The 24939-nt window shown below is 48.3% G+C and overlaps 1 protein-coding gene across 5 annotated transcripts in view; it reads right to left on the bottom strand.

The window, feature by feature from the left end:
• The window catches only part of STEAP3 (STEAP3 metalloreductase), a 40955-nt gene that overhangs the window by 14706 nt on the left and 1310 nt on the right, over positions 1 to 24939 (bottom strand). The window contains exons 2-5 of one of the 5 annotated variants that reach the window (XM_036886622.2): positions 24126 to 24218; positions 22964 to 23058; positions 3483 to 3982; positions 1280 to 1807 (exon numbers count right to left, since the gene is read on the bottom strand). In XM_036886622.2, the coding sequence (XP_036742517.2) occupies positions 1280 to 1807; positions 3483 to 3982; positions 22964 to 23027 (1092 nt within the window). In that variant the 5' untranslated portion in view covers positions 23028 to 23058; positions 24126 to 24218. Of the gene's footprint in view, positions 1 to 1279; positions 1808 to 3482; positions 3983 to 4373; positions 5254 to 22963; positions 23059 to 24125; positions 24219 to 24939 lie in introns of those variants that run through there. The other 4 variants (XM_036886625.2, XM_036886624.2, XM_057505689.1 and 1 more) reach the window with 4 other exon arrangements.

The raw sequence follows: 24939 nt of genomic DNA, 5'->3' as shown, positions 1-24939 counted from the left end.
TGGCCAGTCCTGCTCTGGGAGGCAGCTTGGCCTCTGAGGGGATGGCTGGATGGTGGGTGTGCCTGGGGAGGGCCCTGCCTCAGTAAGATGCCAGCTTCCCAACAAGAACAGAAACTGCAGGGCCTACCTGGGCTGGATGAGGGGGGTGGATGAGAAGTGCCTCACTGGTACCTAGGCCAAACTCTATCGGGTAACTAGTATCCTGGGTGGGCGGGACCCTGTGCCTTGCTAGGGGCTGGGGGCTGGAGGTGGAATTAAGCAGGTTGCGGAAAATAAAGAAAGGCAGTGTTGCTTACAGATGTGAGCTTGGACTCAGAATCAGGCCCTGTGAACTTGTGAACTAGGAGGGAGCATCAGGGGGACGTTTCTATGGGTGCACATGCCAGCTGATGGTGCCTGGGTTGCTACCTGGCTTTTCCTGAAGGCCCCCATTTCCCAGGAATCCTGCTGGCAAAAGAGCACAATATGGGTTTCCTAAATGAACAATTACCATCCCCCCCCAAAAGCCCCTGCAGCCTTCCCTATCTTAACTGATGGCACCTCCACCCCTTGGGTGCTCAGGTAAAAAACCTGGAGTTATCCTTGACCACCCGCATACCCTGTGGATTTTTCTGCAATGCTGTGCCCTCTTGCTTCAAAATATGCCTTTAATACCTTCTTGCCCACTCCCTGGCCTCTCATCTAGGTTCCTTCACAGCCTCCTACCAGTCTCCCACGTCTGCCCTGCAACGTCCTAATGTCTGTTCTCTGCTCAGCAGCCAGGGAGAGCCAGTTAAAACATCAGGCGGATCACCACCCCTTTGCTGGCACCTGAGGGTCCAAGGCCTCCCTGGTCTGGTTTCACCTCTCAGGCCTCCCCTATCGCCCTCCCACTGGGCCCCCCACAGGGTCCTCTGATCACTCCTCAGTGTGCCAGCCAGCTCCCACCGAGGGCTCTCCCTCCTCCCTGGGCTGTTGCTGGCTCAGTCCCCTCCTTGCCACCTTCGCTTACCTGTCATCCACTCAGCAGGACCTCCCCTCATCCCTCTATAACTGCACCCCACTGCTCTCCCCTGCTTGATTTTCCTCCTTAGCACTCACCACCTTCTAAATACCCTGTAACTCACAGCTGGATTTGTCTGTCTCCCCTCCTGGCTGCGCCTATGGTCATAGCAATTTCATGTTTTGTTCACCGATACACAAAATCTTGGATAGCAGGTGTGGGCACTATCAGAATCAGCAGATGGCAGTTGGCAGGCTGCTCCCCAGTCACTGCCGCTCCTGTACTTGGGCGCTGTACCTGTTTGATGGCGAGGTTGACCAGTTCGTAGCGGTGGGAGCAGCGCAGTGGCAGGCCTAAGCTGTAGAGCGCGTGCAGGGCAGCGCAGAAACAGCTGAGCAGGCCGATCTGCTTGCGGTGCTGCAGCCAGTGGTCCAGCCAGTCGGGGAAGCGTTGGTACTTGGTGCCGCGGTGCAGCTGCAGGGCAGCTGCTAGCACACCGGGCAGGTACACCAGCGACAGCAGGACGTAGGCCACGCACGGCAGTGTCGTGTTGACCACGGACAGGGGGAGCTTGTAGAACTTGTTCTTGCCCTCCTGCATGTAGGGTTGCAGCACATCCCGGATGAAGTTGTAGGCATAGAAGAAGATGAAGAGCCCCAAGGCCAGTAGGGCCGGCACCTTCCACCCCGGGAGGAGGCGCAGGGGCATGGCCTCCACCTCCCGGGCTGAGGCCAGGGATCCCATGTCCACAGGCGTGAAGCCCATGGTGCGTGCCATCTCCGAGACAGTGCGCTTGGCTTCTGGCTGGTCACTGCAGATGGGCACCTGTGGGGAGGAGCAAAGGGGGATCCAAATGGGGTCACAGGCCGCAGGGGCAGGTGGGGCCTCAGAGAGCAGCTGGCAAACTCCTCACTGAGTAGCCCAGTGAGCTGCCATGCCCAGTGAGCTGCCATGGAAGGGCACAGTGGAAGCAGAAGGGGGCTGATTCCCAGACCAGGGGTCTTTCCTCCACCCCCTGTGGCTTCCCAGTCTGTGACCCAGCTGCCCATTACTCAAGAAGGGCACCTGGACTTACCTAATAGTGAGCATTTTGCCAGTTCATAGGCATCAGCATCCACAAGCAAAATGCACCTCTAGGCACCACCAGAGGACTTGGACTAGGTATATTGAGGACTGTGGCCAGCCCTGGAAGTTGCTAAGCAGTTGGGCTCTGCATATAGCCCAGAACATACTGCTGTGGTGGCAGCCCCACCCGTCAGTCCAGAAGTATCCCCTTTGACAATGTCCCCCTGTCCCCTATGGCCCTTGGCCAAACACTAGGCCTCCTCAAGCCAGGCCTAGCCTCAGAGCTCACTGCCCCAGGAAGTTCCCATGCAGGACACTGGTGTCCTCAGACCCCTGAACGCTCCATGGGCCTTGAGGACACTGCTATGATCAGTCCGGTCTCCCAGCACTGACTCTGCACCTGCTATGTGCCAGGCTTTACACATGTGACCCCTCAGCCTCGCCATAACCTGCAGGTCTGTACCATGGTCCCCATTTTTCAGGTGAGGAAACAGGTCTAGGAGCATCATTTCTCACCACTGTGCCTTTGTCCCATCCACCTGAATGCCCTCCCTGCCTCTGTGCCTGACAACATGTGGTAGCATCAGGCCAAGAAAGTTTTCCTTAACTGCTGCTGCTCTGTTCCCTCCAGGCCCTGCTGCCCAACACTCAACTACTCTTCTCACCTCTTCACACATGGGGGTCCCATGATGAAGGCTGAACATAGGGCCTCCCAGTCAGCAGGGGCTGGGCACCAGTGGGCTCTCCCACAGTCTGGCATGGAGCTGGGCAGAGGAGGCATCTGGGATGGACTCATTAGTCAAAGTTTTTACGCACACAGGGAGCCTGGCATTCTTCCTCCAGGAAAACACAGGTGGCCTCTTGGCATTAAAAATCACCTTGTCTTGGGAAGAGCTCCTCCTGCCAAGAACTGTCACGCAGCTCTGGCTGTGCCCTGGAGCCATTTTTCACTCCTACAAAAACCTGCTGCTGGCTATTCTGAGAAATCGGCTTAGTTCCTGGAAGCCCTTGGGATAAAGGAGATAAAGGTTGGGACAAGCCTGCTTCCTTAGGACCTAGAACATAAGTGTGTTACTTTCTTCTTTCTAATTCTCGTTCTAAAGCAATGTCTTGTCTCCCTTTTGTATCCCAATAATAAAAAGACATAAACCTTTTCCTCTTTGCTCCCCAGGAAATCAAGTTACCATAAAAGAAAGAACATGGATTTCAGATTCATACGAACTGGATGCAAATCCCAGCTCACCAGATGTAGGACTTGGTGTAAGTGCATTAAGGTCTCTGAGCCTCAGTTTCTTGCTCTGAAAAATGGAACTTTGAGGTGATGTGAGATAAGTTGAGATAATATACACATAAGAGCCTTGCACACTGAGGGTCCTCAGTGGAACTTAGTCATTTATATTTATTATTATGGTGGTTGGTAGCCCCCAGCACCTACCTGCCTGTTCCCGTCCCTTGGCCCAGCCTGCAGGGTCCAGGCAGAGATGACATTGAAGGCCTTGACCACTGTGCAAGTGGGGAAGAGGGAGGCCAGGTACTCAGCATTGGACTCACGGTGCTGAAGGTGCTCCTGCTCTGTGGGGTTGCTCACATCCACTAGGATCTTGCTGGCTAGCTGGTCGCTGAGTCCACATAGTGAAGAGTAGTGCTCCCGGAACATGGCCACAAAGATGACCTCAGGGAAGACCACTGCCTCTGCCTGGGAAGTTACTTGTGTGGCTGAGGGGAATAGCCCAGCTATGCGTTTGGGGTTGCGGCTCCCCACTGCCACACTGAAGCCAGAGCCCACCAGGCGTGTGGCCAGGGAACGTGCAAAATCCCCACTGCCCAGGATGCCCACGTTGGGGGCCCCACTGGGAGCCTCAGCAAGGCTGCCATTACTGTCCATCAGGCGACGGCTGATCAGTGGTTTGTCCATCTTTCTGAGTATTTCAGTGGCTGGAAGAGAAAACAGGAGCTTGGTTAGTGGAGGGCTCCTGGAATACCCCTCCTACCACCTCCCTTTCTTGTCTATTGTAACTGCATTCACTCAGCAGGCCTTCGTGAGCATTACCGTGTGCTAGATGGGGGACAAACTGAGTGAGACCTAGCCCCTTCCCAAGGAGGACAGCCATTCAGGAAGAGGAGTGGCCTCCTCTTTGTCCTTTGCCCTGGCCTCCACTCTTTGTCCTTTGCCCTGAATTATTTCTTCGGGACAAATTCACAAGAGTGAGAATGCTGAGAAAGAGGAGTATGGCATTTTCACGATCAATGCTATGCAATGCCATACTTCTTTTCAAAAGGATTATGTGATAACAGTGTTACTGCCCAGAAGTGACCCCAACCTCACCTTCACTGGGTGTTATTTATCAGGAAGGTGGACGTATTCCTGTGCTTGCTTATATTTTGCATTTTGGATGCTCTTTCTTAAGTAGAAGATGAGCAGCTTAAAGTAGGAACTTCTTCTTATTTGACTTTGGATCTCACCATTTGTCACAGTTGGTGTTTAATGTTTGCTGAATTAAGGAATGAACACTGAAATCCTATTCTCTGAGGGTGGGATTTGAGTGGGACATGACAGTGAATGGGACCTTGAGATTGGGTGGGTGCCCTGGCATCTCCTTTACTGAACCTGAGATACAAGTTAACATGGAAGAAAGGCCCATAACTTGGGCCAGGAGTTTATAGTAAACTTGGATGGGAAAAATTATGTTTTAATTGTAACCAGCTTCTAACTGAAATTTGCTATTTCCTTCAAGTATGAATGTAAGTAACAAACCACAGTAGTGTTAGCAGTTGTGAGTTTGTTACCAATACTGACCAATGTCATATCATAAATTTAATTATAAATGAGTTCCCTAAGTACTACTTAAACTAATTTAAAATTATGGTAGATAGGAGCACCTAGATTTAAAAAGCAAATATTAATAGATGTGAAGGGGGAAAAAGACAGCAATACAATAAGAACAAGAGACTTCACTGTCAACAATGGATAGATCATACAGACAGAAAATAAGTATATAAACATTGGATTTGAACTATACTTTAGACAAAATGGACCTAACAGAGTATACAGAACATTCTATCTGACAGCAGCAGAATACACATTCTCCTCACATATACAGAAACTCCTCAAGAACAGATATTTGGTCATAAAACAAGTCTTAACAAATTTATGATTGAAATCATATCAAGTATCTTTTCCGATCACAATGGTATGAAACTAGAAATTAATAATAGGAGGAAAACTAGAAAATTCACAATTATGTGGAAATTCAACAACACATTCCTAAACAACCAGTGAGCTAAAGAAGAAATCAAAAGGGTAATCAAAGAATATCTTGAGACAAATGAAAATGAAAATGCAATCTATCAAAACTTGTGGGATGCAGCAAGAGCAGCTATAAGAGGGACATTTATAGCTTAATGCCTACATTAAGAAAAAAGAGAGATCTCAAACAACCTAACATTACACTTTTCAAGGAATGAAGTCCAAAGTTAGTAGAGGGATGGAAACAACAAAGATCAGAGTGCAAATAAATGAGACAGAGGCTAGGAAAACCAAAGAAAAAAATCAGATTAAGAAAAAAAAAAATTAGGATCTGTTTTTTAAAAAGATTAACTAACTGACAAGCTAGACTAAGAAAAGAAAAAGACTCAAATAAAATAAAAAATGAAAGAGACATTACAACTGATACTCCAGAAACACAAAAGATCCTAAGAGACTATTATGAACAATTATATGACAAGTTGGACAACCCAGAAGAACTGGATAAATTCCTAAAAACATAAAATCTATAAAGACTGAATATGAAGAAATAGAAAATCTGACAGGCCAATAATGAATAAGGGGATTGAATCAGTAATAAAAAAATCTCCCAATAAAGAAAATCCTACGACTGGATAGCTTCACTGGTGAGTTCTACCAAACATTTCAAGAACAATTAAGAATTCATTCTACCAACATTTTCAAAAAATTGAAGAGGAGGGAAGATTTCCTAGTTCATTTTATGAGGCCAGCATTACCCTGATACCAAAGCCAGATGAAGACATGACAAGAAAAGGAAATTATAGGCCGATATTCCTGATGAATACAGATGCCAAAATCCTCAACAAAATACCAGCAAACTAAATTCAACAGCACGTTAAAAGGATCCTACACCATGATCTAGTGGCATTTACCCCTGGGATAAAGGCTGGTTCAACATATGCAAACCAATACATAATATACCACATTAACAAAATAAGGATAAAATTATATGATCATCTCAATCCAGAAAAGGCATTTGACAAAATTAAACATACTTTCACAATAAAAACTCTCAACAAATTAGGTATAGAAGGAATGTACCTCAACATAATCAAGACCACATATGACAAGCCCACAGCTAACTCTATACTCAATGGTGAGAAGCTGAAAGTTCTTCCTTTAAGAACAGAAACAAGACAAGAAAGCCCACCCTCGCCTCTTCTATACAATATAGTGCTGGAAATCCTAGTGAGTGCAATCAGGCAAGAAAAAGAAATAAAAGACATCCAAATTGGAAAAGAAGAATAAAAATTATCTGTTTGCAGGTGACATGATCTTATATATAGAATACTCCAAAGACTCCACCAAAAAAAAAAAAACAACCTGTTAAACCTAATAAACTAATTCAGTAAAGTTGCAGGATACAAAAATCAGTTATGTTTGTATACATTAACAATGAATAAAAATGAAATTAAGAAAAAATACTATTTACCTATTTACAATACCATCAAAAAGAATAAAATACTTAGGAATAAATTTAACCAAAGGGGTAAAAGATCTGCACATGGAAAATTAAAAAACATTGATGAAAGAAACTGACAGAAGAATTAATGTTGTTAAAATGAACAATCTACAGATTCAAAGCAATGTCTATCAAAATTCCAATGGCATTTTTCACAGATATAAAATAAACAATCCTAAGATTTACATGAAAACACAAAAGACCCCAAGTAGCTAAAGCAATCTTGAGCAAGAAAAACAAAGCTGGAGACATCACACTTCCTGATTTCAATTATATTACAAACTATACTAATCAAAAACAATATGGTACTGTGTTCCATAAGGATTAGTGGAACACAATAGAGAGCCCAGACATAAACCCACACATATGTAATCAACCAATCCTTGACACAGATGTCAAAAATATACAATGGAAAAATGACAGTATCTTCAATAAATGGTACTGGGAAAACTGGACATCCTCATGCAAAAAAATGATATTGGACCCTTATTTTACAGCACACACACAGATAAATTCAAAATGGCTAAAGACTCACTCAAAAAGGAAGTATGACCTGAAACCATGTAATTCCTAGAAGAAAACATGGAAAAAAGCTCCCTAACATTGGTCTTGGCAGGGAGTTTTTGGATTTGACACCAAAAGCACAGGCAATAAAAATTAAAATAAACAAGTGGGACTACATCAAACTAAGAAGTTCTTGCACAGCAAAGGAAACAATCAATAAAATTCAAAGGCAATCTACAGCATTGGAGAAAATATTTGTAAACCATATATCTAATAAGAAGTTAATTATCACAATATATAAGGAACTCATACAACTCAATAGTTAAAAAACCCCCAAATAATCCAATTAAAAAATGGGCAAAGGGCCTGAATAGATATTTTTCCAAAGAAACCATACAAACAATCAATAATTATATGAAAAGGTGCTCATCGTCACTAATCATTAGGGAAATGTAAATGAAAACCACAATGAGCTACTCCCTCACACCTGTTAGGATGGCTATTATCAAAAAGTCAAAAGATAATAAATGTTGGTGGGGATAGAGAAAAGGGAACCCTTGTACACTGCTGGTAGGAATATAAACTGGTACAGTCATTATGGAAAAAAGCTCCTCAAAATATTAAGAATAGAATTACCATATGATCCTTCTTCTGGGTATTGATCCAAGGAAATACAATCTCAAGTTCAAAGAGATAGCTCCACCTATGTTCACTGCAGCTTTATCCACAGTAGACAAGATATGGAAGCATCCTGAGTGTCCACTGATGGATAAATGGATGAAGATGTGGTTCTCTATACAATGGAATATTATTCAACCTTAAAAAAGGAAATTCTGATATTTGTGTCAACATGGAGAATCTGGAGGACATTATGCTAAATGAAATAAGCCAGACATGGAAAGACAAATACTGCATGATCTCACTATATAAGAATCCAAAACTTAAACTTAGAAGCAGAGAGTAAAATGGTTACCAGGGACTGGGAGGTAGAGAAATGGGAGACATTGGTCAAAAGGCACAAACTTCCAGTTTTAAGATGAACAAAATCTAATGTACACCATGGTGACTACAATTAATAATACTGTAGTATGTACTTGAAATTTGCTACGAGAGTAGCCCTAAAGTGTTTCCAACATACAAAAAATGGTAACTATGTAAGGTGGTGGATATGTTAATTAACTGATAGTGGTAATTATTTCAGGATGCATACATATATTGAAATATCACATTGTCTACCCTAAATGTATGTAATTTTATTTGCCAATCATACTTCAATAAGGCAGAGGAGAATGAAAAAAATAAATAGTAAATATTAGAACTGCCACTAGATCTTATTTAATGTATTAATAAAGAAACATGCAAATTACTATTGCATTAAAAATATTTTAGGAACTGTGCTTAAATACACTTGTCTTCCTTTTTAACCCTATGTTAATTCATTCATGTGAGAGCATTATTCTGAGCAGAAGTTCGGAGGCTTCACCATCCTATAGGCTCATGAAGTCCTCAGGATAGAAGGGTTAAGAACCCTGGCCCGGAACCAGTGGAGCAGCAGGAATGGCTTTTAACCCCCTCTTCCTGCTTTCCACAGCAGTCTCCTGGGACCAGCTCAACACTGGGTGAGGGGTGTAGTTGTGGGGAGTCCAGTATCTAAGACGAGGTTGTGTCCCTTTTCTGCCATGGGCCAGTTGTGTGTCCTTGGACAAGCCCCTGTGTCTCTCTGGGCTCCAGCGTCCACCTTTGTAAATGGAGGTCACAAAGTCTGCTTCAAGATGACAGACAATGCAATCTTAAAAGGTTTTGAAAACCGTGACCTGGACATTTTACAAGGTGGCCGCAGCAAAAGCTCCTATTTATGAGGTGCCCTACTGTGTGCTGAATACTGCTCTAAGGCCTCTCCATCTAGTCCTCACAGAACCCACAAAGTGGGTGCATTATTCCCAACTCAAGTGGAGGGAACTGAGGCTCAGAGAGGTTGAGGAACTTGCTCCAGGTGACCCAGAGCATGGAAGGAAGAGTGGACGTAGTTCTGCCGGCCTGGGCAGCCTGAGCTTCCCCAAGAGTCCTCTTGCCAAGACAGAGCCCAGTGACTATTCAGGGATGCCCCAGTGAGTGGCAGGGCTGAGCCCACACTGGCTGAGCAGAGGGCCTCTGCCAGGCACAGCAACTCCCTCCACTCGTCCCACCTGTGAAGTGGTTTTGACACATTTCCCTGCCAAGGGCCTGCTAAGCCCTCCCACAAATGGATAGGCCACACTCAAAGACATGGAAGTACCAGCTGGGACCCCCCCCACCCCCCCACTCAGGCTGGCCTGAAGGGGACAGCCCCTTCCTGAAAAATGGGGGAGAGTTTTCTGTCTGGTTCTGGGGAGGAGGATGTTATTCCAAATAGTGATGAGCTACTGTTGGACACAAACAGCCCTGAGTCCATGGACAGGGAGGGCTGTCCTGGGCACCCAGGCTCTGAAGCCAGACTGCCTGGGTCTAATTCTGACTCTACCATCCACTGGGATCTCAGGCCTGTTAGTGCCTCCATTTCCCTAGCTAAAAAAGGGAGACAGTACCTTCCTTATGAGGAGGTGGTAGGAATACAATGTATGTAAATCACAGAACAGTGTTCGCGCGCTGCATGATAAGCACTCAGGTAGATGTCGGGCAGTAATTATTAAGCAAACACTGGTTTGCCATTACTGTACCAGCAGCAAGGATGAGGCAGGGGAAGGATGCAGAGACCCTGCCAGTACCTCTTCGGCCTTAAGGAGGAGAGGCCACGACGGGGCCTTGCAAGGGGGCCTTAAGGCCCCCAGACCAGCCTCGCAATTTCGACCAAGGTGAATGCAGATTCCTCTCCCAGGCCTCCCATGTCCCCTGTGGTCAGTCAGGGTTGGGACAGATACACCCTGGCTCTTCCTGGTGGCTGCCTCAGCCGCCCAGGGACAGCCCTAGGTGAGTTTTGTCTGTTTTGTCTTTATTGGGTGGGACAGTAACTAACTACACTGAGGCCTCTCCCTGTCTTTGCTCTCTCTCCTCATTCTCTCCCATCTCCAAAGAACTTCTCAGTGTAAGGATGAGTAAGACATGGCCCCTACTCTCGGGTGGTTCACAATTGTGTGTGTCTATGTGTGCTGGGGGGGTGTCCACCCACGACAAAGGGCCCTAAGGGGCACAGCCCAGGAGTGGCTGGGCACACAGGGCTTCTTGACCAAGTGTCTGCTTAGACGCCACTGCCAAAGGTGAAGAAGTCAGGGGGCCTTCATGGCACACATGGCATGTGCTGGTTCTTGAAGGGCCTGAAATGGTTTATAGCCTCACAGCAAAATTGAGTCAGCCCAGAGGGAAAAAGTCAGTGAGACCTAGACTTTGAATCTGGTCAATGTTTGACCCCAGACTTACCTTGAGGAGGTGGGAAGAAACCATGTGGGGCTGGCTCTTGAGGCTCATTACTCAGAACCTGGCTCCTATTTGCTTCCTTTTGAGGAGTTGAGGAGGCAGCTGCAGCAGAAGGCAGCCACCTGCAGCGGCCCCGGGACACAGGAGCATCTGTAGGCCTCTCTAGGTGCCCTCTCTAGCAGCCAGGGCACCAGAGCGGCTCCAGCCTCCCACAGACTCAACAGTCTAGGGATCTATAAAGGGCCCAGACTTACAGTTGGAAGGTGCCCTGCTTTCACTCATAGGATGAATGGAAATGAAACATAAAGCACCTCTCAAGTGCTTCTTGCCACCAAAATTCAGTCCCTGGGACAGGAAAACGGCCTCGTTGTGGAGCCTTCCACCCCTGGGCTTCTTCCTCTATGGCTCTGATGCAGGAACAGAGCCACCTGGGCCCAGGTGCTAGGGCACAATCAGAGCCGCCCCCATCACTTACGAGTTGGGTACATTTGGCCTTAGTCCCCTCACCTTCAGAATGGGGATATGAACTGTCCCTTCCTCCAAGGGTTTCTGTGAGGTTGCAATGAGGTAATATGTGTCCGAGCTCAGAGCCTGCTTTTCTGACCGGTGCTTGTGCCCATGTGCATGTACCCATGCAGGTGGGCAGGTGTGTGTCCTATTCTGGGCCATAGTCACCTCTCAAAAATTCTGCCCTCCCAGTGCCCAGACCAGGCCTGCTGCAGGTGTGCAGGCTGGTGAGGTAGGACAGGTGGTACAATTCCCGGGGGCCCCAGAGGCCTACTGGAGCCCCTGTTGCCAGTCCATGTGGCCTGAAGTTGAGAGAAAAACTCCTCCTGGCTGGGCCCTGGCTCCCTGGTTCTATTTACAGGTCCAGAGGAGGGAGGGGATCAAATTTCAGTGAGGTGGAGGGGGTTGGAGCGTGCAGCGCTCACACAGACCTGCTCACCTCTCCTCCAAGCTGTTGACAACCCAGCATTGAGGCTTGGGTGAGAGCTGGCAAAAACCATGGTCTCTGTCCCCTGTGGGGCTCTGTCCAGGCTTCCCACTCCCTGGCACGGCCATGACATGAATTGTATTTGGGGCTGGGAACCATGTGGGGCCCACAGGCCTGCCTGCCAGCTCTTGCCTGCTCCAGGGCAGGCCACTCATAGTGGGCAGTCATGACATAAATAGCCTGGCAGTCTTTACTGCCTGGGCAGCAACCAACACTTTAGAATCAAGTGACTGGGCCTGGCTGCAGCCACAAAGGGGTCACCGCAGGGTCAGACGTGGGAGTGGCTGGCTATGGCACCTACAGTTGGATGGAGGAGTGATGGCCTGCAGGCCATCTGGGGTGCCTTCTACCCCTCCTGTTCAGAGAGTGACTGAGTTAACTTTTCCTGCCCAGGCCGGTCTTGGCACTGAGAGAAATATGGCATAATTCTTGTACCCTGGTGGCCCACAGCCTTCTTTTTTAAATTGTATCTGGCCAGTAAAATTAAATGGAGGTTGAGGGGGGGAACACACTCCTATTACTGCTATATTTATAAATTAAATATATTTACAATATAATTGTGTACTATAATGTTATCCATATTATAAACCATATATAGACAAATGTAAATTCACAGTGATAAGGTTATAATTTACAAATGGAAATTCTAAATTTTGTTCCTGTCCCTCGGGAACGATCCTTTACAGTCCTGGGGAAGTCCATACCTGTTCTGGAGATGAGCCCAAAGGGAGTGACAGGCACAGGATGAACCTGATCAAGGTCTCCTGAGAACCAGGCACTGATTTCAGACAGGAGCTGGGTAGCAGGAGGCAGGCCTAAGCTGAGCCTTGAAGGATGTGTGAGTGGTGGTGGTGGGGAAAAGGATTCCAGAAAGAGGGGGCTGCATGAGCATAGCCTGGTGGGTGGAATCTTAGTTTGTAGGGACCCTCCAATAGCTCTTGTTCCTTGGGCAACTTGGTGTGTGCCCACAGCCCGACCAGGGATTACCAAGCCATAAATAAAAACAAACTCTTGCATAGAACTTTTTTCTTAAACCTAAAAACTGTAGAAACGGACAGTACAGGTCTGACAGGCTGAAAATCCATTCTATCCTGATGATTTCCCACCAGGAGATCCTGGACAAGTCCTATACTCTAGCCTCAGTTTCCCCATCTGTAAAGTGGGAATACCAGCAGCCACCCAGCTTCCCTCAGTGGGCATGGAGTAGTGGAAGGCCATACACACCTGGGCATTGCTTTGTGGCTGGGGACTTCTCTGACATCCTTGCCTGGCGACTCCTGTGCACAGGCCCTTTCCTACCTTCCTGTCAGCTCGGGAGGGTAGAGGTTACCATGTTTGTTCCATGGCTGTACATGGTAGAGGTCCCACGCATATTTCTGACTGAAGGCACACATTACCGGAGCTTACAGCTTCACAGTGTGCTCTCTTTATTGTCTGGGGGTAGAAATCCTTCCCCAGTGCAGGGTATATTTCAAGCCAAGGCAGTCAGATCCTCACCCAGAACCCAGGGATCACCCTGTTCTGCAAGAGGGAATGTTCTTAGGTCTTGCCCTATTTTTACAGAACCGTTGCATAGGATTGTTTATAGGCTCATATCCTCTCTCAGTGTCAGGACATTTCTCACAGCTGGCTGGCTGCCTGCTTGCCTCCTAAAGGCCTCACAGGTCATGCTAATTGGCTGTGAACAAGAAATACCAAACCAACACATCACATAAAAAGTGAAAAGATAACCCATGTGATAGGAGAAAAATTTCGCAAATCATGTATCTAAGGGGCTTGTTTCTAAATATACAAAGAACTCTTACAACTCAATATTCAAAAGGCAACCTATATAAAAATGGGCAAAGGATTTGAGTAAACATTTCTCCAAAGAAGATACACAAATTGTCAATAAGCACACAAAAACATTCCCAGTATCATTAACCCTCAGGGAAATGCAAATTAAAACCATGAGATACCACTTTACACCCACCAGAATGGCTTAATAAAAAAAGACAGAGATAATAGTGTTGGTGAGGATATAGAGAAATCATCCCTCATTCACTGCTAGTGGGAGTGGAAAATGGTGCAGCCACTGTGGAAAGACTGGCAGGTTCTCAAAAGGCTAAACATAGAGTTTCTATATGACCAGCAATTCCACTCCTAGGTATACACCCAAGGGAAATGAAAACAAATGCCTACACAAAAATGTGTACACCAATGTTCCTAGTAGCATTATTTATAATACCCCAAAAGTGGAAAGAACCCAATGTCCATCAATTGATGAATGGATAAAGGGTAATACATCCATATAATGGGACAGTATTCAGCAATAAAAAGAAATGAAGTGCAGATACATGCTGCAAGCCAGAAGAACCTTGAAAACATTATGTTAAATGAAAGAAGCCAGTTGCAAAAGGCTATGTATTGTATGATTCCATTTATGAAATGCCTAGAATAGGCAAATCCATTGAGGCAGAAAATAGATTAGTGGTTGCCAGGGACCGGACGGGCGGTGGGAGTGAGGGGGAGGCTGGGGGAAAGCAGGGAGTGACTGCTCATTGGTATAGGTTTCTTCTCTTTGGGGTGCTGAACATTGTTCTAAAACTGACTGTGGTGATGGTTGTACAACTCTCTGTGAATATACTAAAAACCACTGGATTGTATACTTTAAATGGGTGAATTGCATGGCATATGAGTTATGCTCAATTAAGTTGTTGTAAAAAAAATGGAAATTGAGCTCCCACAGACAGTTATTAATGCGTGGAAACTAAGAGTAAGCACACTTTGGGTGAGAGTTTAGGGGCTCTGTATGGGCTAAATGCATAGCTTTTGTGACATCATGTTGGTGTTTCTACAATATTCCAGAGTTACTTCCAGGTTGTTTTCCACATATTTGAATAGGTGCTGCAACTTTTGCTAACACAGTTAGTTCTCTGCCCTCCCTCCATGCAAACAGACATCTATTCCAGGGCCACACTGGAAGGCATGCAAGAAAGGGAGCTGAAATCTGAGGTCTGCCTTACCAGCTCTGGGGCTGGGGCAGTGAACAAGGCAGATGTGTTCCAGTGAGAGGGGGTAGGAGGCCTTACCTGATACTCACTCAAAAGGCTGAGTGCTTACATAAGGACCTGTAGCTGGAAAATAGCACACAGAGGCAAATCTGCTAGTATTAAGTTGATTCCTTCCCTTGCCCCACCAAACTCATCCCCTGCTTCATTAGGCAGAAGATCAGACCCTGAGAGCCTTTGTTGGTCATTGGGAGCTTGTCCAGCCAGGCCAGGCTGGCTCCCTTGAGTGTAGCCTTCAGAACAAGGGTTCAGGAAAACTTCTGGATGTATGCAGGATCAGTTGCCTTAGTAAACTGCAAGGAAGGCCTGCAAAATACAGGCTTGGAGGGAACTGGGGTCCTATTTCAGACCTGCCACTTATTAGCTGGGTGGCCTTAGCAAAACACTTTACCTCTCTGAGCCTGTTTCCTCATCTGTACAATGGAGTGGTGTTACTTACTTTAATGCTTATAGTAAGGATTATATGAGATGAACAACGTGCCAGGGTCTGAGCCCATTAAATTCACTAATTTTTTCATTTTGTTCCTCTCTGTCTAGGATTAAAAAAAAACCTTTGTGTAAAGCTGAAATAGATGCACCTAAATCTATATATGGTGCTCTCTGCTGAATGAAAAAATTTACTCTAAAATTTTCTAAAAATGCACTCTGAGGTAATAGCCTGGAGGTACACACACAGTTCCTCCCAAGACAACTGGAGGGAAAGACTAGCTGCTCTTTGGGACTTGCAGCAGGAAGAACAGGGGCAGTGGGATGGGGAGGGAGGGGCTGTAGGGAGAGGCAGGGGCCGGGGTACTGGGAGAGTTTGGGACCCTGCAGTGGGCTTTCTGAGCCCTCTAGGGGCTGTTGTTTCAACATGTGGCTCCCTGCCAAGGATGATCCTCATGCCATTGGGGTCCCCAACCTCCCTTTCCAGGACCCCCAGCTCCTTAATCAAATGCACACCACTGCCTCTGCCTCCACAACCCTTGAGAACAGCCCCTTTCCCACTGACAGTATTTCTTTTCCCTGTTTTTTCCCTAGATTCCAAGTTCCTGAAGGGCAGGAACTGGGACCCACTCACTTTTGTAACTCCAGCATTTAATCCAGCACTGGGCATGTACTAGGTCAAATCCAAACTGTCGTGTCGGGCTCATTAAGACATACTGCTGGGTTCCATCCCCAGACCTTCCATTGCTGCCGGGCCCAGGTCCCCACTGAAAACCACTGCAGTAGATGCTCACAGAATTTATGTGCGGGGATGAATGAATCAACAGATCACTGGCATATGAGAAGCACTCCAGATTTGACTTTTTTCCTGGGCTCCTATTCAGGCCCAGCTTAGCCTGCCGCCTTCTTAAGTCCTCCCCTGGCCTCTGGAACCCCCTGGTACCAATGTTCCCTCTCCATGTTCCTCTTCGTCTGGAAAGTCAGGTGCACATGCCCGATCTCTGCACACCCCTTGGCCTCCCAAAGCTGGCTCTTTCTAGTGAGGAGAAGGTGGTCAGGCCCATGGTGGCATGGCTCACTGAGCCACTGAGGCAAACTCTCCACAAAGATGGCTGCCACGGTCCTTCCCTTCCTGCATGTCAGGCCCACTGCAGGCTGAGGGAAAAGCGAGGGGTGGTTCTGGGGACCACATAGATCCTGAGGCCCTAGGAGCCCCCAACCCAACACCCTGACTGGGGAGCCCTTCCCAGAGGACCAAGTTTCCTGGATGACCAAGAATTCTCATGGCCTGACTCCACATCCAGGACTCTTTCACTATCACTATTTGAAAGCCAGGCCTGGAGGAAGGGCTTGCTGACCCGTTCATTATTACCATTGCCAGTATAGAGGTAGGACAGTCAGTGCTGGTTGGGAGGGGGAAGGAGGAAGTCCTCTAGGTCTGCACCAAGGCCAGAGGCTCAAGGCAGGGAAGATGCTCAAGCCCGAAAGTCCCAGTTCTGTACAACCCCAGGGGTGGGGGGGCACCATTTACACTGCAATCCATGTAAACAGTACCCCTGGAGTTGTGTAGTACATAGCCTGTGCAGGTTTATGCATTAGTTGCTCTTCCCAATCCTGGTTGGAAAAATGTCCTACTGTGTTCCCAGTAGGTATTCTGGCAGATGACAGAAGATGGCCTGTCATCCCAGGGCTCTTAGAGGAAAGGCCAGCTACATCTTAAAGCAAGGAGAAAAGTGCTTGAATGAGGGCATGCCCAGGTGCTGTGGGAGCCAGGGAGGAGTGGCTTATCTCTACCCAGTGAGGTCAGGGTGCTGGCATGTGGGGGCAGCCAGCTCCCTATGGGCCAGTTAATCCAGCCAGGCTGGAGGCTATCAAGCGGCAGTAGCTATATTGCAGCCTCAGTGTCTGGGGTGGGATGGTTTCTTGCTTTCCAGGGACATCTGGAGCTGCAAACCCTGGGCCAGCAGGGTACTGTGGGCTGCAGTTGCCTCGCACGCCCTTCCCCTACCATGGAGTAGGTTTGCAGAATCAGGGATCAGACCTCCCTACTCCTGGACAGGGGCAGAGGCAAAGGCAGCCAAAACACACAGAGGCAGCTCCACGGGCTCCTACTAAGGAGCACAGCCTGCATCACGTGGCCAGATTCCTGGGCTCGGGATGTATGCTTCCCTTGCTCTGCCGAGCTGATGGGCCACCTTTTCCAGGAAGCCTCTGAGGGACCCTCCCCTGATCCTCAGCAGCTCTTCCTCTGGAAAATCTTTCCTCTGGACTCCTAGAGACACTGGAAGTCAGCCTCCTCTCCCCAACTGTTTTGTGTGGAGAGGGTCATGCAATTACCTCCCAACCACTTGCATAGGCCAGCTCCAAGCAGAGCTAAAAAGGCTGCTCCAGGCAGCCCTTGGAGACCTCCTGGCTTCCTCCTGGGTCTTTAAGGATAGAGGATACCTCATACTTTGGGACTCCTCTGCATTTCTGTCTCATTACCACTGACTGCACACACTGGTCCACTCATTTGTCACCCATCAGACTGGGAGTCCACTTCTTACTCACTTCTGTGTCTCTAGCACCTAACCTGGGGCCTGGGGCCAATCAAGTGCTCAATTAATTAGTGTGGCTTGAATGACTTAACTGTTAGTTTGTGCCCAAGAGCAGAGTGTGCTTGTAAGTCCTGGCTATTTTCCCCAGCACCTAGGTGGGACCCTCCTGTACCCAGTGGCGATTGAATGATACCATGAATTTCTGATCCCTATGGCATCTTGGTCATACTGTTGGACCTGGCCAGGCATGTCACTACTTGATAAATTTAATAATACAGAAGATTCATACATTGATGAGTTTGAACTCTGAAAATACATAGAAAAACACAAATAGACTCATGCAGCTCTGGCCAAAGTGGAAAATCAAGCACCAGATCTGAGGCACGTCACAGTGCAGCCTTGTACATGGGTACCTGTGGAAGGAGGCTTCAGGGATGCTGGGCCCACAGCTCCAGGGCCTGTGGACTTCCGAAGCAGGGGGCAGCAACCATGCAGAGTGGCCTGCCCACCCATCGGGCAGGGACGTTCAGGGGCAGGTGAGGCCCAGCTCTGCTGCTGGCAGATGGCCTTGCTGGCTTCTCCCAACTAGGCCTGCCTGGTCTATGAGCTCATCTCTGGCCACCCCACACAGGCCTCATACTTTTTCCTGCTCAGCTCATAGGTTTAGTGTCTGGAAATTTCCTTCCCTCCAGTTGATGAAATTCAAGTTCCAGAAGAAAGGCCATTTTCTCGGTAAGCCCTCATCCTACCTCCTCTTCCAGGCAGGACTGATCTTCCTCTTCCAGCCCCCAGGGCTCTCCATAGCACAAGCAACAGGAGGGAACTGGCATACAATGGTAGGTCCAATCAACACCTCAGAGGTCCAAGGGGTAGAGAGTGATGGGGGTCCCTAGTCCCCATAATCTCCATCACTTTTCCCCATGTGCTAATTTTAATATTAAAAATAAGACCTTTAATAAGAATCATTCACATTTTCCGGTCAGATAAAATGAATAACAGCTTTTGCAAAATCTTTTCCATTTTATGGATCTGAAACAATCTAAGTAAAAAGCTGGCTAACTGCTAAGCAAATAGCAGCAGCTTTGGGGAAGTCCCCTTGTTCTCCCCTCCACATGACTGCCCCTAAAGCCGCGACCTGAAGAAATTCCGGACCTTCCCTGACCTGTGAGCTCTGCCCTCCCTGACAGTGACAGCTGGGCAGTCTCATCCCAGCAACCATCAAGGGCCTGGCACGTGGCACTTCCACAATCATCAGGAGGCAGATGAGAAGCTTCTGTGAGGTGAGGCCAGACTCTCTTTGGGGAGAGATCCTGACTGTGGGCTTGCACACTTAGGGTTTCACGTGTGGAAGGCTATTATTACTTCCATCCTGCAGGTGAGAAAACTGAGGCTCAGTTAGGCTTCCTTAAGGTTCCAGAGTTGTCTTTTGCTCTAGTCCCATCCAGTCCTGCAGGCCAGCTGCCTCCAGGGTGGTGAGGGCCAGCATGAACAATAGCCAGTCACCTGGTCCCCATGGGACTCCGAGGTGGTCTGCTCCCCTTCTCTGTGCCTTCCCTCTGCGCTGTGGAGCTGCCTGAACACATACTTTCCAACCTCATTCTCATGCTGTTTCCACGAACCCAGGGCCGCCTTCTATCCTAGATTCCAAACCATGACAGCACGGTCCTCCCCTCCTCTCAGGCTCCTGGGGCCAGGAGGCAAGGAGGCTCCTCCTGAGTCCAGGTTCTTCACCCCCTGATCCCCCACCCTCCACCACTGACCTGAGAGGAAACAGGATAGAGGAGGCCAGTCTCAAATCAGGACTTAAAAGCTGGGTTATAGCCACACACATCTTAATGGGTGCATTTCTATTTTCTCTGTGGGCACTCTCCCTTTCTGATGGACTCTTACAAACATTTTGCTGTTACATTTCTTGTAATACTGCCTGGAATCATTATTTAGAGATCATAAACGAAATCATTATATTTTAAAAAGGAAGACTGAGAAGTTCCTACAAAAGGGAGTACAAAAAGCTCGGACACACACATTCCCCATCACACAAGCTGATCCACACAAAAATACACACACATGCAAGTTTGGTCTGAAAACAGTTTGTCACTGCATAACGCTTTGCAAAATAGAAGTGAATGAATAATTTATAGGGCTTTTTACAAATATCTAGATTTTCAAATCATTCTAGAAAAATCTGTTTCGATTACTTACAGCTCGGTGATAAATTAAAACAACCAGAAATGGTTACCAATAAGTAAAATTTACAATCCCAATGGGCCTGCCTTCCACAGGACTGCATCACAAACATTAACATCTTTTATTTTAAAACACACCAGAACCCACAAAACTGTTGCTCTCACTAACTGAAGGCACTGTATGTGATAAATCCCTGAACTCTTTACTTTGAAAAGGCTCCTGACTTATTGTGCAGATGCTGCTTCCCATCTTATTCTGGCAAGAACTTCATTATACTAGGCTGTGCTGCCAGTTCCAAAAGAGCGGCACCTGAACTGAGATCATACACGCCTAGTTGTTCGGACACCCAGAGATGCCGGGGCATGCTTAAGGAGGCTGGGGGTTGGCAGGGCTGGTTGGAAGGGTGCACATACCACCCCACCACCTTGGATCTGTCCCCTAACCATACTTACCAATGACAGGCTGATGTGACACCTGGCTGATGCTAGGGTCTATAGCACGATTCCCTTGACAAACAAACATAATGGCTGCAGAAAGTGGCAATTTATCAGTTGCTGTGGGGGTAATTTATCTCAATCACCGTGGCTGTCGTTGGCTTAGTGGTAATTGGTTCAGCATTTTGTGCCAACAAAGGCTTCACAGTCCTCTTTTCTTGCCAGTCAGTGCTCACAGTGGGGAGAAAGACAGAAGACAGCACTGGCACCAGGGCAAACATGGGTGGCCATGGGCCTGCTGGCTGTCAGCAGCTCTTCCAGGGATCTTGGAGGCCACAACAATGGCAAGAAGGGAGGTGCAGGGGCTTTTCTATCACTGAAGTAAAGTATGCCAAATCCTGTCTTAGGACAAGTATATTCAATTGTTTTTAACTTGCTTAAAAACTGGTTATCTTGGGAAACTCTGTCTCTGAGTAACTCTGGGCATTTGATAACCAGAATACACAGCACCAGGCTGTCAGGTTTATGACCAACTACAGAACAAGGCCCACTTGGTTCTCTGACTGCTGTGACCCCTATGTCTGGTTTCTTCTACTGGAGAGAAACCTCCTGTGGAGAGGGGTATTCCTGAATCTCTCCGAAGTCCAGCACGCAGGTGCCACCTGTGCACACATACCTCCTACTCAGCTCATTTCCCTCCCCCTCCAGCCAGTCCCTGCTGCTCCCCACTTCTGCCAAAGCCCGAACCTCCACCTTCTTCTGTCTTGACATCCTCCCAGCCACCCAAATCTCCCTTCCCTGAAGATCCAGTCAGAGCCCTTGGGCACTTAAGACACCTTTCAGCCCTCCATAGCCCCACAGCCGTCTCTCCCCACTCTGAATGCACTGGCAGCTGTGCTCGCGGGTGGATGTGGTCGGGCAGACCCGGATATGGATTCAGGTTCAGCCACGTACCAGCAGTGTGACCTTGGGCAGATTACTTTCTTCTCTGTTCTGATGACTGAGTAAAACAGTAAATGCAAAATCACCACAAAACACATCTTAGAACTACTCTTGTTTACCCATTTCCTGTAACTCACTGCATGTGCCTAGACTCCCACCCTGGCCCCAAAGCCCCACGCTGGTGGGAGGTGCTTTGTATGGTCACTCAGCTTCCTGGTTAGACTGTAAACTCCCTGAGAGCAAGGGCCTGTGTGCCTTTCTGCCGTGTACCCACACCCCCCACACAGTGCGCTCTGCTCGCCCGTGAAGCCAGGACATGCCTCTTGGGCATTGGGGCTGGGCAGCTCTCCCAAACATTAGTGAGCACGGGGTCAGTGGGAGCTTAGGTGGCAGGTTTCTGGGCAGCCCTAGGCCCCGAGTCCCTGATTTAGTAGTTGGGGTGGCTGAGCACTCTCGATCCTATTGAAGCTTCTGGGTGGTCTCTGGTCCCTGTGGAAAAGCTACGCCATCAGGACACCACCCTTCCTTATGAAAGCAAATCCCCCAGACTGAGGGAGGGAGCTCCAAGAGCACCCCACAGCTCTAGAGGGGCCCAGGGCAGCTGTGATTCCCTGTCCCCTAGGGTCCTCAGAGCCCTCCTCTGAGCACCCCCCCAATCTTGGGAACCCCCTCTCCCCTCACCCATACAGCCAGGTTGGATCAGAACATTCAAGAAGAGTTATAGCAAAGCTTATGTGAGGACAAACAGGCCCAAGAGGTAACTCACAAGAGCAGAGCACTGTCAGGTCTTGAGCTCCAGTGTTCCAATCCAGAAACTCCAGGAACGCAGGCCTTTCCTGGATGGAAGTCCCCAAACCCCATCACAATCCTTGGCTGCTCAGCTCAGCATGTCTGGTTGCCTTTCCTTCCAGTTCTGGGCTCCACCTTATTGCTGGCCAGTCTGGAGCCATCTTCATAGACCAGCCACAAGGTGCCTGGTCACACTTTCTGCAGCCACTCAGCCCTGCGACCAGGTTGTGGCCGATTTGCTGGATGGTGGCGACTGACACTCACCCCCTCCTCAGCCCACCTCAGTGTCCAATCCACTCCTGTCCCAGGTACAAGCCTGCATGGTCAGTCACCCAGCCTCCACATAGGCCCTTCAGATTCCAAAAGGCTGGCCGGTGACTCTGCAGGCTCTGCATTTGGTCTTCCGGGCTTTGCAGATCCCACTTGAGGGGCCCAGCTCACAGCCACCTGGCCCTCGACATCCTTCAACTATGTGCTCCAAGCCATTCACCTTCACAGCGCCCACATCCAAGCCTCAGGACATGCTGCCACCCTCCTGAGCCCCCTGGGAAGGTCACCCTGCACACAACCTGACAGCCACACCACAAACATTCGAGGCCACAGTAATGCAAAGGGTCATTCCAGCATGCAGCCCAGCACATGGGCTGTGGGAAACCGGCTGCCCACATGTGAGCTGACGGGGCCCACTCTACCATGCAAAGCTTGGCAGGCTCATTCATCCTAGTCTCCAAATTCCCCTGCATTTACCTGTGACTGGTTTATAACCTTGGAGATGTAGTTTTTACAGTTTAATCTCCTGATAGTCCCAGAAGATTTAAAAGGTGTGCTATTTGCTTAGATCCCACCTGGCTCTCCTTAGTGGGAGGGGGAGGCAGGAACAAGTTACTGCCTGATTGCAGGACAATTAGTGCTCACCTGTTGCATATTCTGTCAGGGGACTATGGTGATTTATGAGGACAGAGTGGGAAGAGTTGAGCATCAGGAAATTCTCCAGTGACAGTGTTCCATATCTGAGGAGGAGGGAAGCATTCTGTCCCTGAGGCAGTGACAATACAGGACTTTATGATCCCACACAAATTAGTAGTTGCCTACTGGCCCTAACAGCAGGCACAGGGGTCAATCCTTCCAGTTCCAGGAAGAGCTGCCTCTGGTTTTGAGTCCAGGCTTGCATGAACTATGGGACCTAGGCCTTAGTGGTGCCAAATTCTCTCATTTGTATTAAAAAATAAGTGGATGTTCGCAGGGTTATAAATGACAACACTCATCTTGCAAGAAGTCAGACACAGCCAGGATTTGAGTCCTGGCACCAAACTAAGTGCTCAGTAAATGTTTGCTGAATGAATAAATCATGAGGCAGAATTTGGACAAGCCTCTTGTTAGAGGTTAGGAGCCTCAAGTTTGGGGTAAAAAGAATGGATTGGAGTCTTGTGTTTTCTTAGGATAGTTACATGGTTGGGAGAACATTACCTACCTCATAAGAGAGTTGGAAGGTTCAAATGTGCTCGCACATACCACATGCTTGGCCCAAGTCCTGGCACGTGGGCAGCTGCGTGCTGAGTGACGATGACAACTGTCATTTCAGGTGTGGTGGGAGTGGAGCCTACGGCCCGCTGAGATGCGAAGGCCTGGCCACTGCATGTGCTGAGGTGGGCAGGAAGGGCTAGATCTAGGCTCAGCTGGGGCCCAGAAAGCTCAGACATCCCTGCATAGCCTGCTCCCCTGCCCCAGCCTGCTGAGATTTAGGTTTGCAGGATGTGCAGGGAATGAAGCAGGAGGTACAGACTTCTCGTTTCAGTCTGTGAGGCATGGGTCAGGACACTGAGCAGGAAGCCCTGAGGCTGAGGCCCAAGGCCAGCTCTGCAACATTGAAGGGGGCTTTGGAGGCCATTCTCTGGTTCTTCATTATGTTCTCCAGTGAACTGAGGGGTTCAGATAGGAACACTTAGATCCTGAGAGAAGGGGGAGGGAGCTGATATTTATTGCAACTCCTAAAACTCAACACTTCACAATAATTAACCTCCAGACACTCATTCCTGCCCTTGTTTTATAGGGTTATCGGGTGGGTGCAAATCCTTACCAGGGTCTCATAAATGAAGGAACAGGTTCAGAGAGCTCAAGACATGGCCAAGGTTACATGGTGAAGAGCTGAGATTGACTCGGTTCCATATGCCTGCAAAGCCAAGCGTGCTCTCCCTCAGTCAGTCAGCTTCAGCTGCCTTTCTCCCTCCACAGCCCAGGTGCGTAGCTGTGGACTTTAGTGAGTACCTTTCACTTTTTAATTACCTGAAGCCCTGCCCAATACTCATATAAGTCCGAGGGGGGAAGGGCCATGGGGCAAGGACAAGAAACATGAAAGGGAGAGGAATTTACCTGTTTGGCATCTCTAGACTGGAGAGGGCACACCTGTGGTCCCAAATGTGACCAGGTCGACTTTTGGGCAGTTCAGCAGGTTCGGGGCTGGCTGTCCAACCTTCTAGTGAACAGGGGGCCCAGCCTGAGCTCCCTGCCAGCTCTGAGGCCAGTGTCACCCCACACCATCTCCAGGTTGCCTGGCTGAGGCCACCTGTCCAGCCTCCTTCAGGAAACCTTCTCTGTCCCAGTGACACTCCCTGTCCCACTACATCTATTCACCCATTAAACATTGATTAAGCACCTGCACAAAGCTGGCCCCTCTGCAGGCCTGGCGTGGGGATGGGGTAGAAATGGGCACAGAGATGACTAAGACACAGACTTCACCCTCCCCGTGCCCGGGAGGGTACATTCTGCAGATTTGGATTCAATCAGCTGTGGGTGTGGCCTAGGCATGTGTCTTTTTAGCAAACTGTGCAGGTGACTGAAAAGACACATCCAGGTGAGAACTTTTGGTCTTGTGGATATTCTGGCCCCCAGCA

The sequence above is a fragment of the Manis pentadactyla genome, chromosome 8 (assembly GCF_030020395.1).
Source record: "Manis pentadactyla isolate mManPen7 chromosome 8, mManPen7.hap1, whole genome shotgun sequence".
NCBI classification, from domain to species: domain Eukaryota; kingdom Metazoa; phylum Chordata; class Mammalia; order Pholidota; family Manidae; genus Manis; species Manis pentadactyla.
The sequence above is the reverse complement of the archived record's forward strand: the minus strand, read 5'-3'. Positions and strand labels throughout refer to the sequence as shown.